General features: G+C 41.2%; 1 protein-coding gene across 1 annotated transcript; it reads right to left on the reverse strand.

Annotated features, from left to right (window-relative positions):
- Positions 1 to 2,369: 2,369 nt before the first annotated feature.
- IHO1 (interactor of HORMAD1 1) lies at positions 2,370 to 27,502 on the reverse strand. Its single transcript, XM_019723707.3, has 7 exons — positions 27,447 to 27,502; positions 25,022 to 25,196; positions 22,636 to 22,799; positions 10,387 to 10,435; positions 10,120 to 10,207; positions 4,400 to 4,503; positions 2,370 to 4,087 (listed from the first exon to the last, which is right to left on the reverse strand). Exons 1-7 carry the CDS (start codon positions 27,500 to 27,502, stop codon positions 2,999 to 3,001), a joined length of 1,725 nt encoding a protein of 574 aa, XP_019579266.3. The 3' UTR covers positions 2,370 to 2,998.
- Positions 27,503 to 27,586: the final 84 nt, after the last annotated feature.

Genomic DNA, 27,586 nt, shown 5'->3' on the forward strand with positions numbered 1-27,586 from the left:
AGACAACATGGGGCCCATGCCCCTCACGTTTGCACCCGGGAATGTGCTGGTAGCACCCACCTCATCTGGGGACTTGTGAGCTGTTAACGATCAAGCTGATGAAAAGGCTTTGCCAAAGAGGCCCAATTCAAGCCAGTCTCCCTGCTCCAGAATGGCCAGGCCACGGGCTCACCTGGTACCAGAGTGGCACCGCCCCTAAGTGAAGCACGAGGCCTTTAATGTGGCAGTGAACGAGGCGTGCAAATGAGGGCGGCCACCATGCCTGCCAAGGCTGGCTGGCATCGCGGGACCACCTGAGGCTCTGGAAATTTGCTTTCTCCCTGGAGTATGTAGAAGGACATTAATATTTTAGGTTCCAGTTAAATATTTATAGAGCGAACAAAGTTTTACTCAGGAAATCTTGACAACGGATCCAGTCCTAGGGGGGATGGATCTCTGTGGTAGGCCAGCTAGAAACTGCCTGATTTGATGAAAAGTTTTAGCCTGAGGCCTGGCATGAAGAAATGTTCAAAACTGCTCAACGCTTGTAGGAAGCAGCTTTTTTTTTTTTTCTTTTTTTTTTTTTTTTTTAATGGCAGAAAGGCTGTTGTATTCTGGGCACTTTGGGTGGAGAGCGGCCTGGGAGAGAAGTGGGCATCTCACAGGAGATGCCTCATCAGGAGCCCTTTGGAACTTCTGAGACAAAACCCAAAAATGTCAAGTTGCAAGGGGAGGCTGAGAGTCTGCCTTTCAGGACAGGGCTGCGAGGAGCTGTGTGAGTGAAGAGCCCGCAATCTCTTCCCACAGGATGTGTTTGTCAAGTGTGTACGCGTGTCAGACACTGTCCTGGACGCTTAGTGGACATGGGGAGGAGGCAGACGCTGCTCTTTCGGTTTATATGTCATTGGGCAAGGCGGTAAAACACTGGTATACACATTAATACATCCTTTCGGGTGGAGCTGTATGAGAGAGAAAAATGGAGCAAGGGAATAGGCCCTGAGTACGGGGAGCTTCAGACGGGAAGAGGTCAGGAAAAGCTCTCTGTGGGTGACATTTAAATTGACACTTGAATGTTAAGACAGTGAGGTGCTGCCGCCGCGGCTTCATTTCCATCCTCAGACTGTCTGGAGTTGTATCACAGGGAGGAGCCGCTCGGTCGCTCTCTGGGCCCGACGCCCATGGACCTCCCACCACATCGGCTCCTGTGTAGCCACATCTGCGTGTCCCAGGGACGCGCCTGAGTTGTGTCACACTCACCAAATCTGACGGGAACATGGGAGTTAAAAAAAAAAAAGCCTTAGGAATAAAATAAGAAACAGAGTATCCTTTTCTGACAATTGCCAGAGACAGGCAGTGTAGTTTTAATTAACCCAGCCTTGTAAGGAGATAAATTTACTGCTCAGCCTACAAAAACACTCAGCTCATGGAACATTGAGTCACTCTGACCTTTGACTTCATGACATAAAATAAAATACTTCTGAAGAAATACAAGAGTTCATAACCCACAGCAGAATCAGGACAGAGGATCCTGCTTTGGCATTACAGTTGCACAGACCCTTCAATGCGAAGGCCATGGTCATAAATACTATGGAGTTCTTTCAACAGGTCTCAACTTTGAATTAAACTGATTAAACTTGTCAACTTAGAGCAATAAAAGATTTCCAGATACAGACCCTCTGGTCTGTAAGCCTCATGCTAACCGCTCAGTTTGGAAGTTTTGGAAGTTTGGGAAGGCCTGGAAGGAATCCCTGGCGTGCCTGAGCCCTTTCCGCCCAAACCAGCAGGGCAGGCAGTGGAGGCTGGCGGAGGGCGGGTGAGGCAGACCCTCTGACAGGGCTGCTGCCATCGCCTGCGGCTCCCAGCTGGTGCCCGGGACCCCTGCCAAACGTAAAGCAGGCAAACTAAACTCTGGGGCTTCTGTAGGATACACACCCCTGAAAAGAAAAAATATAAAAATAAGAAATCAAGAACCATTGCATTTTATAATGGTTCACACAGAGGTCCCAATGTCATTCACTGTATGGACTTGAAAATGGGCAAATTCTGGAAGCCGTGCATCCCATGAAGATTTTTACTTTCATACAATAAAGGAAAAATCAGGTGTCATATATTCAAAATCATCTTGTGAGAAGCCTACGGAATAAAAACATGGTTTGCATCTTACCTATTTGATTGTCTTAAGTAAACTGATGGCAGATCAGTTCAATAAACTTAATGAAAGGAAAAAACTATGCTTTAAAAGTTTTATCTTTTATTTATTTTTTAATTGCAAAAGAAATACATATGTATTGCAAATATTCTAAAACAGCAAGATATAAAAGGAAAACCAAAGTCTCACAGGCCCACTCATCTCCAGAAATAAAACAGGGCCCACAGCTGCTCCATTCACTTTAAAAGTGGTTGAAAAACAGGACGCGGGGCAAAGGAATTGTGTGGCTTGTGAAAGCCGTGCTCTGGGCATCTGGTGCTGTCACCTCTCTGTCACTAGTAGCTTTAACACTCTCTATTTCTCTGTTCACAGAAGACTGACTTAATGTGTCCTGTAACACGTCCATTGAAAAATGCAAATGCCCTGGCAGCAAAACGGGATAAAAATAATAAGAAAAAAAATCCTGAGGCCTGGAAAGGTATTTGTCATGTGTAGGGAATACTGTGAAGACCAAAGATGTTGTGTTTGAGAGTTCAGCTCCCACGGCAACAGTTCTGAGAGAGCCTTCTGCTACTCAGTACTCCCTTTGGGGACCAGCCTTCCTTTCACCAACTCAGCCCTTCTTCCTGATGCCCCACGCCAGGCTGCTGCCCAGCTCTCATCACCACCATCTTCATTCCAATAAACAAGGATGCACTTGTCCCTTACGCCCTGTCACGGGCAGCACCTGGTATCCAGGATGCCAGACCTGCACCCCCCTGAGGGTCCCAAGCAGGCTTGGGGGCTTTCTGCTGTTAGCAGCCCAAGTGTTCTGTGCTGTGTCTTTCCAGCGGAGACCAGTAAACCCTCAGCTGAGGTCACTGTGGCTGGTCAGAACCCATCGTCGCTGCTGTCGAAGCCTAGGTCATAGAGCAGGTTCTTCTCTGGCTTCATGCACAGAGGGGACTCGGAATTTTCAAGGTTGAGGTCGCTGAACCAACTCATCTGCTGGTCCCCGTGGGAGCTGTTGTCTTGAGAAGAGTACTGTCTGGGCAGCAGGAGGTCCCCTTGTGCTGCATTTGCCCTCTTTCTGGGTGTGACTGTCCCTCCCGGAATGGGGCAGGCTGGCCCTGGGGGGCTCCTGGGGCAGCACCGACGCAGGGGATGAACAAGGGGTTCCTGCTGCCCCAGGGAGGAGCTTTGGGAGCCCGAAACTGGAGGTGGAGGACATTTAAAATTGAAAGCATGGGTTTTGCTTGAGTTTTGCTTTTGCTTCCTGGCGAGGGGCCTGCTTCTGCGGGCTTTCCTGGGCCGCTGCTGTTTGCCTGTCCCCCCCCTTTTGATAGCTGTGCCTTTCTGTTCAGTCACTGCACTTTGTTCACAGGGGTTGGCTCGACATTTCTGGCGGGTGTTCCTACTGCTGGTCGCAAAGTTGTTTAAGTCCAGGGACAGAAGCTGTGGGGCTCCTCGGGCAGCCGCAATGCCGGCCCCGTGCCTCTCAGGGCCTGTGTCAGTAACACCCCGCTTCTGGCAGTGGGTCTGCATGGCCTTGTCCCTGATGCGCCTGCTTCTTTTGCCCCCTCCAGCTGCCGGCAACGCAGCCTCTGTTTGGAGAGCAGCACTCTTGGCTCCCTCACCCCAGACACCCACGTCCTCAGGCCGCAGGGAGCCCATCCTAACCTTCCTTGCAGCAGGGAGGGCCTGGGCCTGCCCCATGACTGCTTCCTCAGCGGCGAGTTCGTCCTGCCTGCTGAAATGCGGGCTCTGGGCCAGAGGCGGTGAGGTCTGGGAGGTGCTGTCTTTCTTGTGCCTGGGCACCCGAGGCCCCGACGATGTCAGTCTCTTCAGCTCTGCTAGGACACTGGGCGCAGTCAGCTGGCCCAGCTGCTCACACAGCTGCTGGATGTCCTTACTCTGCTGGGTCACTAAATTTTCAAGGTGCCTCAGGCTGGACTTCATTTCTATAAACTCTGCTTGTCTCTAGGGAAAGGCAGTGAGAAAGAAGATAGTTATGGACAGTGCAGCTCAGACGCTCAATGCAATGTGCGATCAGACCAAAGGAAGTGCCAGCAGAAGCCAAGCTTGTCCTTTGCTGGGCATTACAGGGCAGCAGGGCCACACTGAGCCGGCGAGCTGTGGGGCAGGAAGCTGGACTCTCCCCTGGCCCATTACCAAGGAGCTGGTGTTGGCCTCTGTCCTTTGCTGAAAAATTGCAACATTAAAGGTGTCTCTCTGAGTCTTAGTGACAAAGCCAAAAATGCGCTTGAGGAGAAGGTTGGGGTCTATACTTACGGCTTCAGATCTCTTCTGCATTTCAAGGATGGCCTGTTCCATGTTGCCTTTGTCCTGCCCCATTTCCAACGCCCGATCACTCTGGGCCTGCGCAGCTTCTTGCACTAAATACGGAACAATGACAGGTGACCTCATGCAGACTCTGGTAGGCCCCACCCTGCCCAGGCCACACTGGTGGAGAGGGAGAAGCGAGGCTGGCCTGGGCCACGTGAGCCTGCATGCAGGCTCTCAGACGCTATCCGCCCAGACCAGCCTCGGTGAGGAGAAGCCGGGGCAGATGGTTTCCCCTCCCTGAGAACGTCCTGGCCATGGCACACTCAACCTGAGCACCTGCTGGGGACCCTGAAACCTGTCCCCCAAATGACAGCACCAACCTCCTCCTTGGCCTGCCTTCTTGGCCCTGTCATCAGAGTTACCTTCCTAGAATGTAGATTTGATCATGCACCTTACTGGCCATGGGATGAAGTCCATACCTTTAAAGTTGGCTCACTTCCCCTTCCCATGACTCGCCCCTGCGAGTCTGAGCAGGGTTCCTAGGCAATCTCTCTGTCGCCATTGGCCTCGTGCATGCGCTTCCCTCAGCCTGGAGTACTTCCGCTTCTACTGCTGTCACTCACCCATCCCTTCAACCACCACCTCAGTCCAACTCTTCTTCCTTCCAATTCCTGTTCTTTCTTCTGCCCTCGGCAGTCACCTCCTTGGAAAACACCATTTTCTGGGTGCTCCTCTCTGCAGTGGCAGTTATGTGTGTTCTGCCATCACTTCTCACCATCCACTTGTTTATCCTGCATTTACACTTGGGCTCTAATGGGCTTGGAGAACTGGGTGCTCACCACTCAGGACTGATTGGTTCCCCTCTTTCTAACAGGGAGATTTTACACACCCATACACCCACACACACATTTATTTAATAACACATATTTTGCAATTAATTATTGCCATCCTCTTGCTAAACTACAGGTCATGTGAAGATGCTCTTATCTTCATTCAACAAACACTTAACGGGCATCTATTATATGTGAGGCGCTGGGCCAGGTGCTCTGGATTTAACAGTGATCAAGATAGATAAAACCCTCTTGAAATTACAACTTAATAGGGAAAGTGGGTAGTTAATGAGTAATTATACAAAGAACTATGTATGCATGTAATTTATAGATGCTCCAAAGGAAAAGTATACTGGGGTTGAGACCATGTATCAGGCAGATCAGCTCTAACCTCAGAGGTGAGTTATGACTTCCGGACAGAAGTGACATTTAGCTGCAACTGCATTAACCAGGGGGAAAGAATATTGCCTGCAGAATAAAGAGCATGGTCTCCAAAGAGGAACCATGAAATCAGCATGGCTGAAGTATGATGAGAGAGGGGAGGGAGGACACAGCCAGACAGAGGAGTCTGTGGGCCATGACAAGGTTTGTGGCTGTGATGCTAAGATTTTATTCATTGACTGAGGTTGACATGATTACATTTTCTCTTTAAAAAGAGCACTCTTTCTGCAATAGGGATGATAAACTGGATGGGGAAAGACTGGGTACAAGACCAGAAGAGAGATCAGAAATGACCCAAACAAAAACAGGAATTTGAAATCAATGGGGAAAAGATGGATTTTTCAATCATGTCATTGGGACAAACTGGGTAGTGATTTACAAGAGAACCTGAATCTCTACTACTATCCCGTTAAAAATATCAAAGTTCCACTATATGTTTTAGTTTAGAAACCATCAGAAGTTCTTTTACTTCTGACTCAGGCTCATTGCAAATACCTGCAGAAGAGGACAAAGAATTGTAATGGCCATTTCAAAACCCCTTTCCTGGCCTTTTCTGCTTTGGAGAATGAAGCCTGAGCCGTAGGAGGGAGCACAGGGAAACTACTGCAAGTTCATGTACATCTCAAATGCATAACAAGTACAATTTACACCAGATATTATTTTATCTTCTTATCACTATCTAAAACATGTTTTAAGGTTCTTGACATTTTTTTTCATTTCAGATGGGTCAAGACAATCTGGTGGCAAGAGTGCTTAACTCTTCACAGTAAATGGAAGGAAAAACAGAGTAACCTCTAGTGCTCAAAAGACAGGAAAACAGACTCAAGTCAGTCTTACTTGAAAACTTGCCTCAATCTGATCGGTGCTTTGGTTACTTCCCTGTCTTCTAACTATTTTTTCTCTTTTGTCTTCTCTTATCAGCCAAGGGCAGCGATTTCATAAAGGTTCTTTTAAGTTCAAGTGATTTACTTCAGAGTTTCTCTTTAAAATAAAACAAAATTCCCTTCCTAAAAGGAGGCTTACATTTCAGATTTCTCATCTTAACATAAATTCTACATAGATTAACAATTTTAGTATAATCAAATAAACCATAAAAATAAAAGAAAGAAACATGGGGGGAAATGGTAACCTTATAATGGGGAAGGCCTTTCTAAGCAAGATTATATATATATATATATATATATATATATATATATATATATATATATATATAATATATATATATAAAAGGGTGAGTTGTGTGTCCTTATTAAGTTTATTCCTGGATAGTTTATCTTTTGTGTTGAATTATATAAATGGCAGTTTTTCCCCATTATATATTTTATTAAGTTCTGCTACATTACTAAATTATCTTGTGGTTTGTGGCACTTCTTTGGTTGAGTCTCACAATAGCAAGGTGAAATTCAAAAAATGTCCATAAAGGGTTGGGGGGAAGAACCGATAACATAAAGAATCAAGAAGCAGAATGGCATCAAACATCTCAACAGTCAAACGAACTAGAAGACAGTGGAGCCATGCCTTAGAAATTCTGAGGGCAAAGTATTTCCCACCTAGGATTCTAGACCCGTGTGGAGATAGGAGACATTTTCAAACAGGCCATGTATCACAGAAGTTACCTCCCATATACCCTTTCTCTAAAAGTTACTGGATTGACATCATATGCTGTACAGACAATACCATTGAAGCATTTTCACAGTGAAAAAAAAGTTACTGGAGTATGTGTACCACCAAAAGCATGTGCAAAACAAGGTCCAGGAAACAAAGGGATCCAAGACTGGGGATGAAAAAAAGAGCCTCAGAATGAGGAGGAAGAGAAGTCCTAAAACTAGGGCCTAATAAAGAATGATCAGCTCAGTCTCGAGCTGCAAGACTAAGCTCCAGGCAGGACGCCTCCGATGAGCAAGTGAAACAGAAAGAATTCCCGAGGTGTTTGAACATGTTGATTGGAGATTTAACAATTTTATCTGAAAGTTTATTATTAAACACTATGCTAGGAGCATGGAAACAATTTTGAATACAACTGTTTACTTACGTGAATTTTGCAAGTCTTGAAGAGGAAAAAGGAAAAAAATAACAATAGACAAGTAAACACACATGCACATAAATAAATGAAAATTGTAATAAATGCTATGATAGAAATGATAATAAAAGTAAGAGGGTGGGGGCACCTACTTTAGATACGGTCATCAGAGAAGGAGACATTTAGGTGAAACCAGAAGGCTAAAAAGGGCTGGCCCTGCAGACATTAGGAGAATGTTATTCAGGTGGAGGAGACAGCCGGTGCCAAAGAGCCTGTTAGGACTAGGAAGAGACAAGCCAGTGTGGTCTTGCAAAAAAACAGTGATAAATGGTAAATTTTATATTCTGTGTATTTCACCACAATAAAAACACAGTAAGAAGTTTTTAGAAAGCAAATCTTCTCTTATTGCCCAATGCAAGTTAAATTTCAGGGGCCAACCGGTTAGAAAAAGGCTGTTTACTTATGTTTCAAGTACTGGATTCCTGTTCCTAAACTCAATTAGTCAAATATTTTTCCAGACATCCATGAAGATATTTGTAGTAGAAAGCAAATGTAATTATCATACCCTAGATGAGTTCCTAAATAGCGATGCTTCTTAGCAACAATGAACATCACCAACCACAAACGCAGAGCATGAGGAAAATAAGCAAAGTGTTCAATTCTAGACTTAGCCTGTCTCACATTGTCTTTCCTTGTCCCCTGGGAAACATGACTGGGGGCTTCTTTATAGGAACTTTTGTATGAAGCTCATTACTTTCAAAGTCTGTCTTTTCTTTCTTTTAAAAAGTTTATTTCTGAAAATAACTCAAAACCATAACAGTATAAACAGGCATACAATGAAAAATGATCAACTCCATGCAGACCTTGGTTCCACTTCCTGAGTTTAACATGAGCAGTCCTGGAATTTTGCATTAATACAGATGCATATCCATGGACAGAGTGTAGATTGTGTTGTGCGTGTGTGTGTTCTCCAGAAGGGGACTCATTTCATTTCTGCTTTGGCTATAAACCTCAGATATTTTAAGCTTTTTTGTAAAAATGCCATTTAAAATGTATTTCCATATTCTGGACAATATCTGTCTTCTTGTGAAGATGATTTTTAAAAATTTGTTTCTATTTTAGTGACTTGACAAAGGCGCCATTGAGATGAGATCAGATTCTGATGCTTTTCCATTGCTGGCCAGTGATTTTCCTGTTACTCTGTAGTTTTGTTCTTCCTGCTGTGCTGAGAGCCTGAGCAAAGGTCTGGGAGCCACCGTGTGTAAAAGGAGATTCCTCAGACCCCTTTTTTTGGGTGGGAGGGGGGTTACCCTTCCCAACTTTCACTGACTGGTCACACTCCCTTATGAGATATGTCCTGGAGCAAAAACTATGTGCACATGAGCTGTTTTCACTTCACAATGAATAAGTATTTGCATTCCAACATGGTTCCTACAGATGGACCGCATTCTTTTCAATAATTATATGCTACACAAAGGAAGCATCCCTGGTTTGCTTCTGCTCTTTGTCTTGCTACTTCTTTGGAGGGTAACAGTTCTAGGCTTACAGAACCGGTTTCCAAACAGATGCACAGTTGCCCTGTGTGTGGGATACCCAGGTTGGAAGCCAGCAGACAATACAGTGCTTCCTTGCAGACATATGGGGATTGATTTCTAAGCCACACAGTGATTAATTTTTGTAAATCATGAGCAATCCAACCCATGGCATTTAAATAAGTTGGCTTCAGTTTATTTAAAATAAAAAATAAACACACAGGCAAATGCAAACAAGTGCAGATGTAGCCATCATCTTGCTGTTTAGCTGAGAAGCTGTTGGTTTCAGGAGGAGTCTGCCTAAGGAAAGCTGTGTAATGGCGCTCTCCTGTTTACCAAAGGCCAGGACCATCCATGGTTTCAGCTAAATGCAAATAACTGATTGGCAGAGCCTGGGACTTTACAAGCCACAAACTATAATTGAAGTTGAGAAAGATGCTGTGATTCACTATAAAAAGCTCTCATTGAAACCAAGGCAGCCAGAAGAACAGTAGGTGACTGGAGTATTTTAACTCCTAAGGGAGCAGTTTCTTTCTTTCTAAGTCTGGAGGGAGCAATGTCTTCATAGACATCACAGGCGGCAACTGTTTGGAACTCAGGGAGGCCACTGTGTCATGTCAGGCAGTGAGATGAGAAATGGGGTCGAGCTTCTGTGGAGTCACTGGCTGAAGGATTAGAGCGTCACACAAGTCATCCAGGGACAGGGGCGTTCCCTCCCAGGGCTGGGTCCCTCTAGCTAGCTGAGTGTGCACCACGTGTCTTCAGGGCTAACTATGCACCCGACCTCCCATCTGAAATGCAGTAGGAACCTCACCACTGGCAGACACCCATCAAGGGTCAGCAGGTTCACGTTTACTGCTCGCCAGTGCCCTCTGCTGATAGCCACAAACGCGACACACTCACATGTCTTGGCTACAGTCTCCAAAGAATCCAAGATAGATTGGCTTCTTGCACTGAGATGTTCCTTAGACTTTTCCACAGATATCTGCAACTAAGAAACCCAAAATGACGAAAGGATTCACAGACTGTTGCCTTATTTTACTAACTTGGAGAATTGTCATTTAATGATTAAAAACAGTAGTTAAAATATTGCTCCTCTACATGAACTAAAATCAATACAATATAAATAAAACGTAAGGTGTTCTAACTCTGAAATGTAGCTATACTTACCTTGTGAATGCTTTCTCTGGTATAGGAAATGAAGTTGTACAGAGTCTCGCTAGAGTAGGAGAGAAAATGAAAATAAATCTTTTTGAAATACTGAAACAATATGTAACAGAACAGATTGCATGAAGTGGCAGGCCTCCATCTAGTGTGGCATCAAATAGCGCTTGATCAGAACTGGAGACCCAACCCTGAGAAACCTTAGTGCCCAGCTGGAAAAAGAAGAACATAGACTTTTCATGACCATTTCCAAGGCAAACCACTTTTTTCTTTTTTAAATTCACTCTATATGTATCTTAAATTAGATTAAATTTTAGCAACTCCAGTGGTTATCTACTGAACAGACTAACTTTTGCAGTCACGTGCTGCCTCACTACATTTTAGTCAACGATGGACTACATATACAACTGCAGTCCTGTAAGATTATACTGGAGTGGAAAAATTCTTATTACCCAGTGACTCCTAACTCCTGGACACAACTTAGTCTAATGACCATTATTTTGATTGTAAGAATGAGGTAGTACAGAGACAATTCTGGGAACAGTATTAATTTCTAATGAAAAAGAAACGATCACAATTATTCCTCAAATAAATATCCTACTTTTGAAAAAAATCAGACATGGATTGTCATTTAAAAATTTTGCAGATTTTGTCTCTTTAATCTACATAATACAAAAGCAAATATTAATTTTGAACCCCAGTAGAGCAATTCTTCATACCAAGTATTTTGCATGCTCCAACTGACCGACTTTGAAAGGAGAATTTAATAGAACCATTTGGAAATCTAATATATATATATAATATATATATATGTATATATGAAATGAAAGATATTGGGACATTAGTTGAAAACAATAAAAATATTAAAAATGAAAAAAATGAATTAAGGATATTAAGAACAGAATGTCATTAAATTATAAAAGCAGAGAATAAGGGTACCTAGAAATTTAAAATAGCATTGATTAAACAAGTAGAATAGTTAGAAATAAGATAGAAATAGAACTAGAGATGGAAATATGATAGAAATAGCTAAGGAAATATGATAGAAAACAAAGCAAAAGACAAAGAGATGGAAAATAGTTTTAAAAAATTATAGGATCAATGCAGGAGATCCACACTGTACCCATAATTGGAGATCCAGAGAATGAAAATGGAGAGGAGATTTTCAAAGATATAATAAAAATTCCCAGAACTAAAAGACGTAAGTTTATAGGTCAAAAGGAACTACCCAATGCCCTGCGATTATGACATGCCACATCAAAGCACATTACTGTAAAATTTCAAAACTTTATGGATAATAAGAAAATCCTAAAACTTCCAGAAAGAAAAAAGCGAGTGACATACACAGGATCAGGAATTAGAATGGTATTATAATACCACTGACTATATTCCCTATGCTGTATTTTACATCCTGTCACTATATATATATTTAATTATAGTTGACATTCAATATTATTTTATATTAGAGTTCAGGAGTATTGCACAGTGGTTAGACATTTATATAAATTAAGAAATGATCCCACCTGGCACTATACATAGTTATTACCGTATTATTGACTATATTCCCTGTGTTTGCTTTACATCCCCTTGACTGTTTTGTAACTACCAACTTATACTTCTTAATCCCTTAAATTTTTTCACCTGCCCCAAACCCCCTCCCATTTATCACCTCAATAAATCTCGTACACATCTGACACCATACAATTATTACAATATTATTAACTATACTCCTAATGCTATACCCTACATCCCCATGACTACTTTGTAACAACAAATTTGTACTTAATCCCTTCCCCTTTTTTCACCCAATCCCGCAACCCTCCTCCCGTCTGCCAACCATCAAAATGTTTTCCGTATCTATGAGTTTGTTTCTGTTTTGTTTATTTTGTTTGTTAGATTCCATATACAAGCTTAATCACATTGCATCTGACACTCCACTCAGCACAGTACCCTCCAGGTCCATCCATGCCGCCGCAGATGGCAAGAACCCATCCTTCCATGGCTGAGCAATATTCCATTGTATATATATACCACCTCCTCTTTATCCATTCATCCATCGATAGACACCCAGGCTGCCTCCACATCTTGGCCAATGTAAATAATGTTGCAGTGAACATATGGATGCACAGGTCCCCTTGAAGTAGCGTTTTGGGTTTCTTCAGCTAAATACCCAGAAGTGGGATTACTGGTTCTTTCTTTGTCTCTTGTTATATAGTGTTTGTTTTAAAGTCTATTTTTTCTGGTATAAGTATTGCTACCTCAGCTTTCTTTACTTTTTTTATTTTTATTTCCATTTTCATGAAATAACTTTTCCATCTCTTTACTTTCTGTCTGTCTGTGTCTTCCAGGCTGAAGTGTCTCTTGTAAGCAGTTTATGCAAGGATTTTGTTTTCTTATCCATCAGCCTTGCTATGTCTTTTGATTGGCGCATTTAATACATTTAACGAAAGTAATTATTGATAGATATGTAGTTATTGCCATTTTATTATTTACAATTTTGTTTCCCCTCCCATCTTAAATAAGTCCCTCTAACATTCCTTATTATACTGGTTTGGTGGTGATGAACTCCTTTAATTTTTTCTTGTCTGGGAAGCTCTTTATCTGTCCTTAGATTTTAAATAATAGTTTTGCTGGGTACAGTAATCTTAGTTGTGGGTCCTTGCTTTTCATCACATTGAATTTTTGTGCTAAGTTTGTGTTTGTTTCTATGTACTAGGTAGATCTGCTGTGTTTCCTAGTCTTGGCTGGGTGGCCTTATGTAGCAGGTGCCCTGTGGGGCCCTACCTAGCACAGTCTCCCTGGTCACCTGTACTGGGTGCTCCAAGAGTGTCCGTGTGTGTTGTATGTGCCGTCCTGTTCTAGTTGAGCCTTGATTGCTATTGGCATATCAGTGGGTGGGATTGACCCTTGGGCTGACTGGCTGTAGGGTTTGGCCACATCCACAGCTTACGGGCTGTGTAGGGCGCTTACCCCACTGAGTGGGAGTTGCCCCAGCAGACTCTGGTGCCTGTTGAGACCATCCTTTGGGTGTGCCACTTGGACTAATTCAGCAGTGCTCTGCTGTGGTTTGAAGCCAACCTCCAAGTATGCTGGTTCTGGGGTCTCTTGGGAGGGGCTCTGGTGCAGGCCCAGGTCACCCACTGCCTGTGACTACCCTCTGGCTGGGGACTACCTGGTAGAAGCTACAAAGTGATCGGTGGTTGTTCACTGCCTGTGCTAAAGTGGAAGGCATGTGGGAGAGGCCACACTGTGAACCGAGGATGGCTGCCACCAGTAGTGGGCCTTGGGTAGCTCTGCAAAAAGCCAGGACACCTGGAGGCCTGCTGCCACCTGACGGCTCCCTTAAGGTTCAGCCACTGATAAAGCTCCTGTGGTACACGAGTTGCGTGAAGCAAGGTCTCAGGGAGTCACTAAAATGGGAAGAGTTGCGGTCACCAGGTTAATGTAGACTCTGGTTTAGTGCCAGTGCTGAGCCTGGAGCTACTCACGAAAGTCTCAGAACACACCAAGGCCAGGACTCTGAAAATTTTCCAAGAAAGAGGGCAATTCAGGTGGGACTGGCTACTTCAGACAAAGTGCCTATAGCATTGGGGGAGTTGGGTGGGGCAGGGTCCCAGCAGAGTCAGCAGGGTGGAGCAGCAGAGCTCACCAAACCAATCAGATTCAGATTTGGCCGTAAGCGTAGGGGGAGGGCTCAACACAGGAAAGATGGTGACCGCCTGCCGGTTGCTCAGGAGAAGGACCCCATACAGGGGAAATGGCGACTGTCCTCCAGCCTTCCCACTGAAGCCTGAAACCTCAGTCTGCCCCCTGAATGCCTCTGATACCTCCTGAGTCACTGTCCCTCCACCAGAGCCCAAGGTGAGTGTCTACTAGCGAGTGAGTCTGTGCGCAGGCTGTTTAAGAAGACGTTTGGGTTTCCCGCAGCCTTCCGTCCCACCTGATGGTCGGAACCCCCACTGTTTTTCACAGCCAGATGTTGTGGGGGCTCTTCTTCCTGGCACCAGTACTCCAGGCTGGGTTTCCTCGCTCCTCTGGGGGGAACCTCCGTGGCCAAGTTATCCCTCCTGGTTCTCATCGGCCACACGCAGGTGTGGGGCCCATTTTGCGTCTCCAACCCTCCTACCAGTCTCGATGTGGCTTCTTCTTTATATTTTTAGTTCTAGGACTTCTGTTTGGCTAGACTTCAGATGGTTCTAGAGGTTGATTTGTTCTGTAATTTAGCTGTAATTTTAATGTGTTCACGGAAGGACGCAGGGACTGCCTACTCCACCATCTTGGATCCTTGACCTCCAAGCAGTCTGCAAACTCCAGATTAATTGTCCAGTTTCATTTTTTTTGCACATATCTGTCTAGTTTCCCCAGCACCATTTATTAAATAGACTGTCTTTACCCCATTAAAAATTCTCGCTTCCTTTGTCACAGATTACATGACCATACAGACATGGATTTATTTCTCTATTTATGCTCTCTGTTCTGTTCCATTGATCTACGTGTCTGTTTTCATGCCAATATCATGCTGTTTTGATCACTATAGCCTTGTAGTATAATTTGGTATCAGGTAGCGTGACACCTCCTGCTTTGTTCTTATTTCTCAGGATTACCGTGGATATTTGGGGTCTTTTATGGTTCTACATACGTTTCAGGATTGTTTGTTATATTTCTGTGGAAAATGCCATTGGTATTTTTATAGGGATTGCATTGTATCTATTTATTGCTTTGGGTAGTATGGACATTTTAACTATATTAATTCTTCCTATTCATGAGCATGGTATGTTTCCATTTATTTGTACCTTCTTTAATTTCTCTCTTCAATGTCCTATAATTTTCTGAGTACAGGTGTTTTACTTCCTTAAATTTATCCCTAAGTATTTTATTTATTTATTTATTTTTGATGCAATTATAAATGGGGTTGTTTTCTTAATTTCTCTTTCTGATAGTTTATTATTGGTGTATAAAAAGGCAACGAATTTCTGAATATTAGTTTTGTACCCTGCTACTTTACTAAATTCATTTGTCAGTTCTAATAGGTTTTTTTGTGTGTGTGTGGAATTTTTGGGGTTCTCAATGTATAGTAGCATGTCATCTGCAAATAATGACAATTTTACTTCTTCCTTTCCCATTTGGATGCCTTTTCTTTCTTTTTTTTTATCTAACTGCTGTGGCTAGAATTTCTAGTACTATGTTGAATAAAAGTGGTGAAAGTGGGCATCCTCGTCTTGTTCCTGATCTTTTAAGAGGAATGCTTTTAGCTTTTCCCCATTAAGTTTGATATTAGCTGTGGGTTTGTCATACATGGCCTTTATTATGTTGAGATATGTTCCCTCTATTCCCACTTTCTGACAGTTTTTATCATAAATGGATGCTGGATTTTGTCAAATGATTTTTCTGCATCTATAGATATGACCATATAATTTTTATTTTTCATTTTGTTTTTGTGGTATATCACATTAATTGATTTGCAGATATTGAACCAACCATGCATACCAAGAATGAATCCCACTTGATTATAGTGTATGATATTTTTAATGTATTCCCGAATCTGGTTTGCTAATATTTTGTTGAGGATTTTTGCATCTATGTTCATTAGGGATATTGGCCTATGTAGTTTTTTGGGTTTTTTTGTAATGTCTTTGTCTGGTTTTGGAATCAGGGTAATTAATGGCAGCCTCATAAAATGAGCTTAGGAGCCTTCCCTCCTCCTGGATTTTTTGGAATAGTTTGAGAACAGGTGTTAATTCTTTTTTGAATGTTTGGTAAAATTCACCTGTGAAAACATCTAGTCCAAGACTTTGTTAGTTGGGAGCTTGTTGATTACTGATTCAATTTCATTGGTAGTAATTGGTCTGTTCAGATTTTCCATCTCTTCTAGATTCAGACTTGGAAGATTGTATGCTTCTAGGAATTTGTCCATTTCTTTCAGATTGTCCAATTATTGGCATATAGTCGCTCATACTATTTTTTTTTTTAAAGATTTTATTGGGGAAGGGGAACAGGACTTTATTGGGGAACAGTGTGTACTTCCAAGACTTTTTTTTCCAAGTCAAGTTGTTGTCCTTCCAATCTTAGTTGTGGAGGGTGCCATTCAGCTTCAAGTTGTCCTTTCAGTCTTAGTTGTGGAGGGCGCAGCTCAACTCCAGGTCCAGTTGCCGTTGCTAGTTGCAGGGGGCACAGCCCACCATCCCTTGCGGGAATCGAACTGGCAACCTTGTGGTTGAGAGCCCGCGCTCCAACCAACTGAGCCATCTGGGAAGCAGCTCAGCTCAAGGTGCTGTGCTCAATCTTAGTTGCAGGGGGCAGAGCCCACCATCCCTTGTGGGACTCGAGGTATTGACCTGGCAACCTTGTGGTTGAGAGCCCACTGGCCCATGTGGGAATCGAACTGGCAGCCTTCGGAGTTAGGAGCATGGAGCTCTAACCACCTGAGCCACCGGGCCAGCCACGCTCATACTATTTTCTTTAATTTTTTTGTATTTCTGTGGTGTCCATTGTTACTTCTTGTCTTTCATTTCTGATTTTATTTATTTGGGTCCTCTCTTTTTTTTCTTGATGAGTCAGGTTAAAGGTTTGTCAATTTTGTTTATCTTTCCAAAAAACAAAAAAACAAAAACTGCTCTTGGTTTCATTGATCTTTTGTATTGTTTTTTTAAGTCTCTATTTCATTTATTTCCACTCTGATCTTTATTACTTCCTTCCTTGTACTCACTTTGGGCTTTGTTTGCTGTTCTTTTTCCAGTTCCCTTAGGGGTAAAGATAGACTGTTGATTTGAGATATTTTTCCGTGGTTTGTTGGGCAGGGCCCGCCATCCAGGCACCCAGAGTGCCCCTGGCAATGCAACTCTAGGTGGGTGGGGCGGGGTTCCAGAGAGCTAAGGGATGTGGTGGGTGGTTTCTACAAAGTTAATATAGTCTTGGCTTCTGCACTGGTGCTGGGCCCGTGACCACGCACAAAAATGCCCCACGAACACCAGGGCCAGCCACCACCCATCTCAGGCCAGTAGGTTCCCAAGAGCTGCCCAAGAGATGCTGCAGTGCAGGTCATGGGTTACTGCCCACCAGCAAATGTTTCCGGGGCTACTGCAGCCCATTTACCCCTACAGACTGGGTTCCGAAGCTTGTGGGGTAGGGCCAGCAGTCCAACAGTCAAGAGTTTCCCGGACAGTGGAGCACCAGCTATGCGGGGGTAGGGAGATCCAGGACATCACCAAAGTGTTGCACATCAGCAGATTCCACCAAACCAATGCAGTCCAAGACATGGCCCTTTGGGGGAGGGCTTAACACTGAAAAGATGGCGTCCTCCTGTAGGCCATACATGTGTCTGGCTCCACACAGGGACAACAATGGCTCCTCTCCCTCCAGCTTCCACACCGAAACCACACAACTCAGTCCTTCCCCACGTGTCCCTGGGTCTCCTGAGCTGCTGCCCCTCCACCAGAGACCAGGTGAGTGCCCACAAGTGAGCGAGTCTGTGTGCCGGCTCTACACGAGGGTGTGTGGATTGCTAGCCACCCTCTGTCCCACCGGAAAGGGCAGACACAGTCCTCACTGATTTTCACTGCCTGATGCCGTGGGAATTCCTCTTCTCGGCACAGGACCCGGTGTGGGGCTGAGACCCTTCCCTTTCAGGGGGGCTTCTGCCACTGAGGTGTCCCTCCCAGCGTTCAACCACTATCTGTGAATTTGGCATCGGCCCATTTCATGTCTCTGCCCCTCTTCGATGTGGCCTCTTCTTTATATCCTTATAGTGGTTTTGTTCAGCGAATCTTCAGATGATTCTTGAGATTATTCTATAATTTATTTGTAATTTTGGAATTGTCCTGGAATGCAGTAGGCATAGTGTTTACCTAATCTGCCATCTTGCCACGGTGTGTCTGGCTCTGAGCTGTTCAACTCTAGAGATGAGGGGTGTCTTCCAGGTGTGGAGAGGATACCTTTTATCATTGGAGATTTATTTTCTGCCTCCAAGGAGACAAGTGAAGGCCAAGGTGTCCTTCTTGCACAGGCAGCTTGTCAAGTAATCAAAGTAATCAACTTGCCATTGTGGGATATTTTGGAGTGGCCTGTCTCAGGCACCAAAATCTTCTTTGGAAAAATGTCCTATTCCGTTCCTTTGTCCCATCTCTTAGTCAGGCTATATGGCTTTTTTGGTATAGAGTTGTAGGAGTTCCTTATATATTTTAGATATTAACCCTTTATCAGATATATGGTTTATAAATATTTTCTTCCATTCCATAGGTTGCCTTTTCTTTTTTTTTATTGTTTCCTTTGTTGTGCAGAAACTTTTCAGTTTGATATAATCCCATTTGTCTGGTTTTGCTTTTGCTGCCTGTGCTTTTGGTATCATCTCCAAGAAATTATTGCCAAGGCCGTTGTCAAGAAGCATTTCCCCTATGTTTTCTACTAGGAGTTCTATGGTTTCAAGTCTTATGTTTCAGTCTTTAATCCATTTTGAGTTGATTTTTGTGTATAGTATATGGGTCCTTTTTCAGTGTTTTGCATATGGATCCAGTTTTCCAGATTATCCTTTCCCTACTGTGTATTCCTGGCAGTCTCTCATGCTGTATTAAATATTAAAAACATAGCCCCCTGAAAGATCCATATGATAGAGTACAATGCAACCATTAGAAATGATTTTGTAGATGAAATACAAATATAATCATTAAATACTATTAACTTTAAAAAGCAGATTACAAAATAGTTCCTAGGAAATGATCACATTTTTATTTTTAAAAATACAGAAAAGCAGAACAGTTATACAAAACAGTTTAATGATGGTTCACAGAGTAAGTTGATTCATAGGCAGACTTGAGAATCTGACAGACCCAAGATCTCTGCCCAAAACTCCCACTGAGTTTAGATGTGCTCCCTTGGATGGAATCTTTCCTGACGCCCCCATTCAGGGCTGGGAGCCTATCCTCAGGGATCCCAAAGCATTTGGATCCAACCTCTACTACAGAATTTACAACTTTGTACTTAGAGTGGAATGTCTAGAGTCTTATGTTTATTCTTCATCTGCCCCTCTTTTCTGTTTGAGGGGTTCCTCAAGTTAGGGATCTTGAGGGGAAGCAGAGCCTCTTTCCTCCTCTAGAGACTGAGAGTACCAGGTGTTTGCTTCTTTAGCCTCTCCTGAGCCCTAGGCTCTCGTCTCACACATGCCTTGTCAGATCGGGAGGCAGGAGAAAAAGTCTATGAGCTCTCTCTGGTAGCTGTGGCTACAGTAATAGGAAAATGGAATTCCAGGGGCTAGGTAAAAATGTCCAAGACCTACACTGGCTACAGTGTGGGTCTAATGCACTCTAGGTAGGGGTGGAGGGCAGTGGAATTTGCACTGGACTAATTTTGAGACTTGTTTGGAAAGTTGTCCATGGTAGGTAGCCCTTGGCAACTGTATGACAGTGGAAGAAACTTATAGTGGCCTCATTTTCTTCCTTGGAAATCAGAATCCTGATTTCCCCCCACCCCTGGTTTCACTGTCACCCAGAGAGATGACATTCCCAGAGCCCCTTGCAGGTAGTTGTGGCCACATGTGTAAATTTTAGCCAGTGTGAGATACAAGCAAAAGTGTTTCATGCAACTTCCAAGAAGAGTCCTAAAGGGAAGGGAAGATACCTTTCTTACCTCCTTCATCCATCAGCTGTATGGAACTCTGATGTAATAGCTGGAACCCCAGCAACCACAAAGTACTGTGAAGATGGGGGGGGTCACACTTTAGGGATGGCAGAGCAGCGTGCTGGAATGAGCCAGATCCTCAAGGACCATGGAGCCACCATTCTAGCCCTGGACCACACACTTCAGGATGATTTTTGCATTAAAGAAAAATAAACATCTATCTTTTTAAAAGCTTCTGTTATTATGAGTTTATATACCGGGAGTGCCAAAAAAAATGTATACACATTTTAAGAGATGTTAACGTTGGTCAACATTGCTCAAGCAGTAGTTTGCCGTAATCAGAAGTGTCTGGACGCTGATTGTAACCACTTTGAGCACCTCTTGTAATTGCAGAAGTCAAACGTGACTTGCATTCATCTTTTGTTATTGGTATATATTAATACAGTTTTTTCCTTTCTTAAAATGTGTATACATTTTTTTTGGCACCCTCTGTATGTTATATGCAATTGAAAATAATCCAACCTAATAAAATGAGCCACCCATATCTTTCACTAATTCTTTAACATTTAAAAAATTTTAAATTAACATACAAAATTAATGTATGTGTGTGTGTGTACACAGTTCTATGAGTTTTAACACAAATTTAGGATTCATGTTATCATCACCACGATCAAGATATAGAACAACATCCAAAAAAATCCTTCATGCTGTCCCTTTGTGGTGAAGTCCCTAACCCCTGGTAATCACTGATCTATTTCCTATCCTCAAATTTTGCCTTTCTCAGAATGTCAAATAAATGGAATTATATAGTATGTAACCTTTGTACTGATTTCTTTCACTCAGCATAGTGCCTTTGAGATTAACCCGTGTTGTTGCATGTTGACAGTTCTTTCTTTTTTATTGAGAACTTCAAAGACACTTACCATAATTCTTCCCTTTGGGATTACCAGTTTGTAGTATTAGGCCTAGCACAATGTTTACTGGGTGGATAAATGAACAAATTTCACTATGGTTATCAATAATTGTTGAAAAAACATGATCATTTATATAATTTATTTGTGGTCCTTGGCTTATTTGTTATAAAACTAATCTATTTTCTCAAATAGTACAGATAAAAAACAATAATCTGGGTAATAGCCATCCATTGTTTAGTGTACCCAGCATCCTCCTCTAAGGGGAACTTCTTTCTGCATCCAAAAAGTGGTTCTGGTGAGGACTTCCAGTCACACCCCTCTACTCACCTACATGACCTAAGCAAACCAATCAGATGCCTTCACTAGGATTTTTCAAATTGAAGCTAAGGGAAGAGAGTCTCTTCCTTTATGATAGTAGGAAGTGGTCGCTAGTAGGAGAGAATGAAGTGTAGATGGAGAGAGAAGCACAGAAAAGAGGTTCTGATTCCATTTCATTCTCTATCTTTCCTAGGTTGGTTAAGAGAGATAATGTATCCTCTTTTTTGTCAAAACTATGTATTTTTTTGCCATCTTGTAAATAATTGCTAACAGAAACTCATTTCACTACAAAAACACACACCAAGGAAATGAAACAGAGAAAGGAAGGAAGGAAAGGAAGAAAGGATCGAGTGGGACTTAATGTTTCAAGAAAAATTTTTTTAGTTCAGAAATCTTGGTCAAACAAAATATAATCTAACTGAGAGAACAGCAACAACAACAACAACAAAATGAAGGCTGATCTATCCGAAGCAGAATGAGAGTGAGGGCAGCCTTTGTCAGCAGTACACTACCATCGCCTTGAGGGGCCTTTGAGAAACCACTCCAGTGCTAGAACCTGGATTCCTAGGGGAAGGAAGTCCGTCAATGTCTGGGAAATGTTTATTTATCAACAGAATCAAACACTTAAAATAGAGCATTTTATTTTTCTCAATGAAAGAAAATAGTTATAGTAGAAAGGATACCTAATCTAGGTATTCTTTAAGGAATTCTGGCTCTTTCAACATGAAAGTACTAGTTGTGACGCTAAGCAATATATCTTCACTGTCACAGAAATAATAAGGCATATCTCTGCTTGGGTGTTATGATTTTTATGATATCTAAAGATGTTGCCCTGATAAGTTACTACAAGAAATGAACATGTTAATTTCCTCAGTGACTTCAACTTATTTAAAAATTATTATTGCAGCCCTAATTTAGCTCACATATTTGCTTTCAAAAATACACTAACGCATAAGAATATGTATAAAATTTAGAGTATATCCTAAAAATTGCAATATTTCAAAGTGAGAAAGTCAGGCTGAACTATGACTTAAGAATACATGTGATATATTCTTGACCCAAAAATAATGTTCTTATTTTCTAGTTGTGATCTAAAAAGAAAACAAATTAAAGGGCAGAATTTTAGGCAGAATAAACATATTACTTGAATATTGCATTTCTCTAAGAAGTCCTTTAGCTCACTTTTCAGAGGGAGCTAAAGGACTACTTAGAGAAATCCAAAACTGTGACAGTCATACAGAAATCTGCCAAAAGTCACATTGACAAGAAAGTCAATAAAGAGTAATTATTAGATGAGTTATAAAGGCAAGAGTGCTATCATGCACTTGAAATTGAATTATTTCACTATAGACATTCCATTTCTGTTTCCCTCAGAAAAGAGGAGTTGTCTTGTCTACTTGAAAGGTCAACATACCTGTCACATTTATCTTTGGCCCTTTTCTTTTTCTCCTCAAACTGTTCCAAGAGGCCTTTTGATTTTCCAACTGGCAAAGGAAGAGGAAATAAGCCTCCACCTTTTGTATCTCCTCCAAACAGCTGGGGCTTTGTCTGGTACTTTGTGAAAATACTAGGTTCACTCTGTTAAAGTAAAAAAAAAAATCATTATAGCATTTCACATATAAAAATACTTATAGCATTTACTATTTTCTATACAATGCAGACTCACATTAAGAGCAAACCATAATACTAAATAACAACATAGAATGTAGTATTTCCTTTTATTTCATATATGCCAGAAAATTATATTAAAATAAAGCAACTCTTTATTAATACAGGTTCTGTCTTACCAGCCCAGAGATATTTAAAATGTCAACTAAAATGGCTTAAAATTCACTGCATAAATTTAAAGGCTACAACAGAGAATTATTTTTTTCTTCTATCAACTATTATTTAAAAATTCTTAATTATAGGTGACACATAATATTATATTAATATTATATTAATCTCAGGTATACAACACAGTGATTCAACATTTCTTTTATTTTATTTTATATTTTTATAACGGCTTTATTGCATAAATACGTATATGGTCCTAAACACTATATTGTTCAGTTTTGCTTGTATTTATTTCTGTTTAGAACATTTATGTTGTAGACCATAACATTACCTTTGAGTGAATATGTTACATCTCTAAATTAAACAATAAGTAACATACATTAGTACCATTCAATAAATTGCTTTCACCAAACATTAAGTTCTCATAGTTAAACTTTAGACTCTGAAAATGACAAGATGAGATGTCAGAGGGTTCCTAAATGCCTCTTTCCCTGTTGAAAATCTTCAAGTAACTCATATCTGCATTTAGACTAGGTTTCATTAATTTTAAAAAGTGAACATACTCTGAATTTGAAAGTAGCATATCTCTTTCCCTCTGTAGTTTTGCTTGTTTTTAAGACTTATAAAGCGTGTCATACTTTATGTAGTCTTCTTGGTCTTGTTTGTTTTCATTCAATAGGTTGCTAGTATATTGATCCATATATTTTTTATATTTATCTTTTAAATTTATTGGGGTGACAATTGTTAGTAAAATTACATAGATTTCAGGTGTACAATTCTGTATTACATCATCTATAAATCCCATTGTGTGTTCACCACCCAGAGTCAGTTCTCCTTCCATCACCATATATTTGATCCCCCTTACCCTCGTCTCCCACCCAATTCAACATTGATATACCGTACAAAGTGATCACCACCATAAGTCTATAACTATCTGTCACCGTGCATAGTTATTACTATATTATTGACTCTGTTTCCTATGCTGTACATTACATCCCTGTGACTTGTTTTCTAATGGAAGTTTGTACTTCTTAATTTCCTTCCCTTTTTCTGCCTAACCTCCCACCCATCTCTCCAGCAACCATCAATTTGTTTACTACAGAGAATTATTTATGCTCCCTCTGAGATGATTTGTTAAAGTTTTCATATTACTAAGTGTAACTCAGATTGCTGCTGCTCAGCTGCTAGCCTTGTTGATAGGTTTGACATGGACGGCCCAGTGGACTGGCATGCCATTTCCCGCATTCTGAAGCAAAGCTTGCTCTGAAACATTCAGGGAGGACCTTTACTCTTTCATATCACTGGGTACCAATGTTTGCACTGAAATACTTACCTCAGAGCATACCATACTAACTTAAAACACTGACCTAGTCTTATTTATTAAATCTCTCTTTAGTGCAAGTGAGTCTGTATATAAAGTCAAATCTGGTTCTAGACCAAAATAAATAAATAAATAAATATATAAAAATATTTCTGGCTCACAAAAGAGGACATGCTAGTCTCAAAAAAATCAAGGACTCAGGAGACTTGGTTCCTCATTCTGGCCCTTATTCATTAACTTAGGCCTCAGAATCCTACTCTCCGTCTTCAAGGAGATAATGTAGCACAGTAGACTAAAATCTACAAAGCACCTGAAGTTTCTTAGAAAAAAATGTCCATCTAAAATAAAATTTATGTTACTTTATTCCTATTTTTCTAAAATTATGTTTTCTTATGAGATTTTTATAAATAACAGTATGACTAATCTTAGAAAATGTCATGCAATATTTGGCTCTCCCTAGAAGTTGTCAATGTACTGACACTTTTTTGTATTGCTTTAGCAATAGAAGAAACGGTAAATATATTTTTTCCATTTCAGACTACCAAGTCAAATGAGTCACCAATCAAGCACAAATCCATTTGAGAGAGTATTCCTTAGAGATGTACAGTTCTAAAATAGAATCCAACAGAATAAGTCTCCTTTATAGCTTATCTCCATAATGACTGTGGAATGTGTGCAGAGAAATTCTGGAAATCAGACTCACATCCAGAGAATTCTGTTGTGACTGCTTGGGCTGTCTCAAGTGGGCACCAAAGTCCAACGGTGCTGACAAGGTCTCTGAACTTTCTGGACAGAACTGAGACCCAAAGAGGAACTGGGAATCACTGAGACTGGAGTAATCAGTCTGATTATTGGTCCAGGTAGATGACTTAGTGGGCCTGGAAATAAGCAAGAAAAGTGTAGCAAATGGAAAACATCCTGAACAAATGAAACCATAATTTACAAATAGTCATTTCAGAATATTCTGGACAGAGTACTGGCTTGTCCTGACCTGAACACTGCCAGTACTACCTATAAAGATACACAAGAATATTTGAATGCCAGACATTTTGATTACAACAACCTGGGAACAATCAGACGGAAATTCCAACAATAACACTGTTATTCCTTGTATAACAGCACTGTGGGCTATAACACCATTTTGGAGGTCAAAGTTCATAAAGTCTTTAGGGATTAAGAGAACATTATCTTTTAAAAAGTTGAATCTTTTCATCACTAAGAGAATAGATAAAAAATAAAATACGATATATGCATGTAACTGATGCACTAGTCAGAAGCAATAAGCTAGATTTACATATAACCACATGGATAAAGCTCAAAAATTTAGAGTGCAGAAAAAAGGTAAAAGCTAAATGAGAACTAGCACATGTCATTTATATAAACTTTTAAATCTACATCATACATACTATGAGGGTGGGGCCCTCATGATGGGATTAGTGTCCTTAAGAGAAACCAGAGAGCTCTTCCTCTCTCTTTTCCTCACTACTACGTGAGGACACAGAGAGAAAGTGGATGTCTGCAGGCCAGGAAAGGAGCTCTCACCAGAAACTAATTATGCTGACATAAGGTTCTAGGACTTCCAACCTCCAAAACTGTTGGAAAATAAATTTCTGTTGTTTAAGCCATCCAGTTTATGGTCCTTTGTTTTGGCCACCCAAGCAGACTAATGAAGGCCTCATCCAGACTGAAGGATGATCAATTCAGATCTGCGCACATGAGGATGCATTAACAATTGTTTTTGAAACACGGTATTATTCCCTTTCACACTTGCAGCGTCTCATCCAATTTGCTTTTAATGGATATCTATGGCAGTCTTTGAACCTCACATATGAAAGGGATAGTAATATCGATAATCATACAATCACATTTGAACTGTGTACTAAGCCTACTACAGAGACAGCACATAAGTAGGAAGTAAAACACAGTCTTCAAGTTTGTACTTGAAAGACGCCGTAACAATTTATGTTACATAATACTGTTGAGTAACCCAAGAAAACATGCATTTCGTTAAAACACACACACACACACACACACACACACACACACATCATTCCTTTTCCAAATGTTAAATTTCAAGTAATTAGATAAGCTAACGAAACCATCATATATTAATACATACAAGACAAAAAGAAACACTAAAGTTCAGACACAGGAAAGAGCAATTATTTTGACTCGTAGAACCATTTTCTAAGATTAGCTAAGGTAATAAATAGGCTATACACACATAGTACAATTTAGTTTGCATAATCATTAGTCAAAATAGCTAAACAGCTCTCTGTGACTCCCCTCTTAGGTCAAAGAGACTAATTAGGTGGGCTGGGGAAATAAAACACAAAACTCAGTGAGCCTGAAGAAATCACGTAGGATTTACATCTTAAAGCTATGATCTGGATTAAACAAAGATAGATTTTCCCTACTCTATATCAACTGTAAGCACTTTTATTTTATTTTCAAAAAATAAAAAGAACAATGCTCTAAGTTTTTGCTAAATCAACTGTGTTTAGGAAGATGTCAGAAAGAAAATAAACTATTCAATGATAAAAGCATACCAAAAGCAATTAGAAATCCCTTCGATCTATACACTGCTGGGACACACCCACCAAGTTAGCAATGACAGGCCTACTGCACGGCTGGTGGACACCAGTGGAAGTACCTCCGTGGTGTAGTAGAGGAGGCAATATCTCAATGAGCCTTGTCAACAGCTGGATTGGCTCTTAACTCCACAGTAACTACAAATTGTACTACATAACTGAACACATATCTGAACATTGTTTTGATTTTTCTTCTTGCTATCTCAATAGCAATCATTCCAACTGAGGTGAGAATTTCTGGATGTTGGACCATGTCTAACTCTCACAGGCCTCAGAGTCCCTGGGCCCAGTGCTGGACACAGAGTTATTGCTCAGTTAACACATATATGAGCTGAATTGCCATTGCTTTTATAATCAGAAAACAGGCAAAAGGAAAAAGACAAGTATGGGAAGGTGCAACAGGTGGGGGGAAGAAAAGGGAAGAAGCTGTAAGGGGTAACTCTATTACTATAACCCAAAGGAAGGAAAGTGTCTTTCTATGAAATTAATATAAGTAAAAGATCTTAAAGTACCAGAGTATGTAACCACAAAACTTACCCAGAGCCTGAGGGAATACTGAGCATCTCTTTGATATTCCAGACATTAAAATTCATTTCTTATGATTATCCCTATTAAAAAGAAGAGGAACATTAAATTAGAAGGTTAATATAGTATACTTTATTTCCCCAAAGATTACT

The sequence above is a fragment of the Rhinolophus sinicus genome, chromosome 5, assembly GCF_057876585.1.
Source record: "Rhinolophus sinicus isolate RSI-liver-muscle chromosome 5, RSI-T2T, whole genome shotgun sequence".
Lineage (NCBI taxonomy): Eukaryota > Metazoa > Chordata > Mammalia > Chiroptera > Rhinolophidae > Rhinolophus > Rhinolophus sinicus.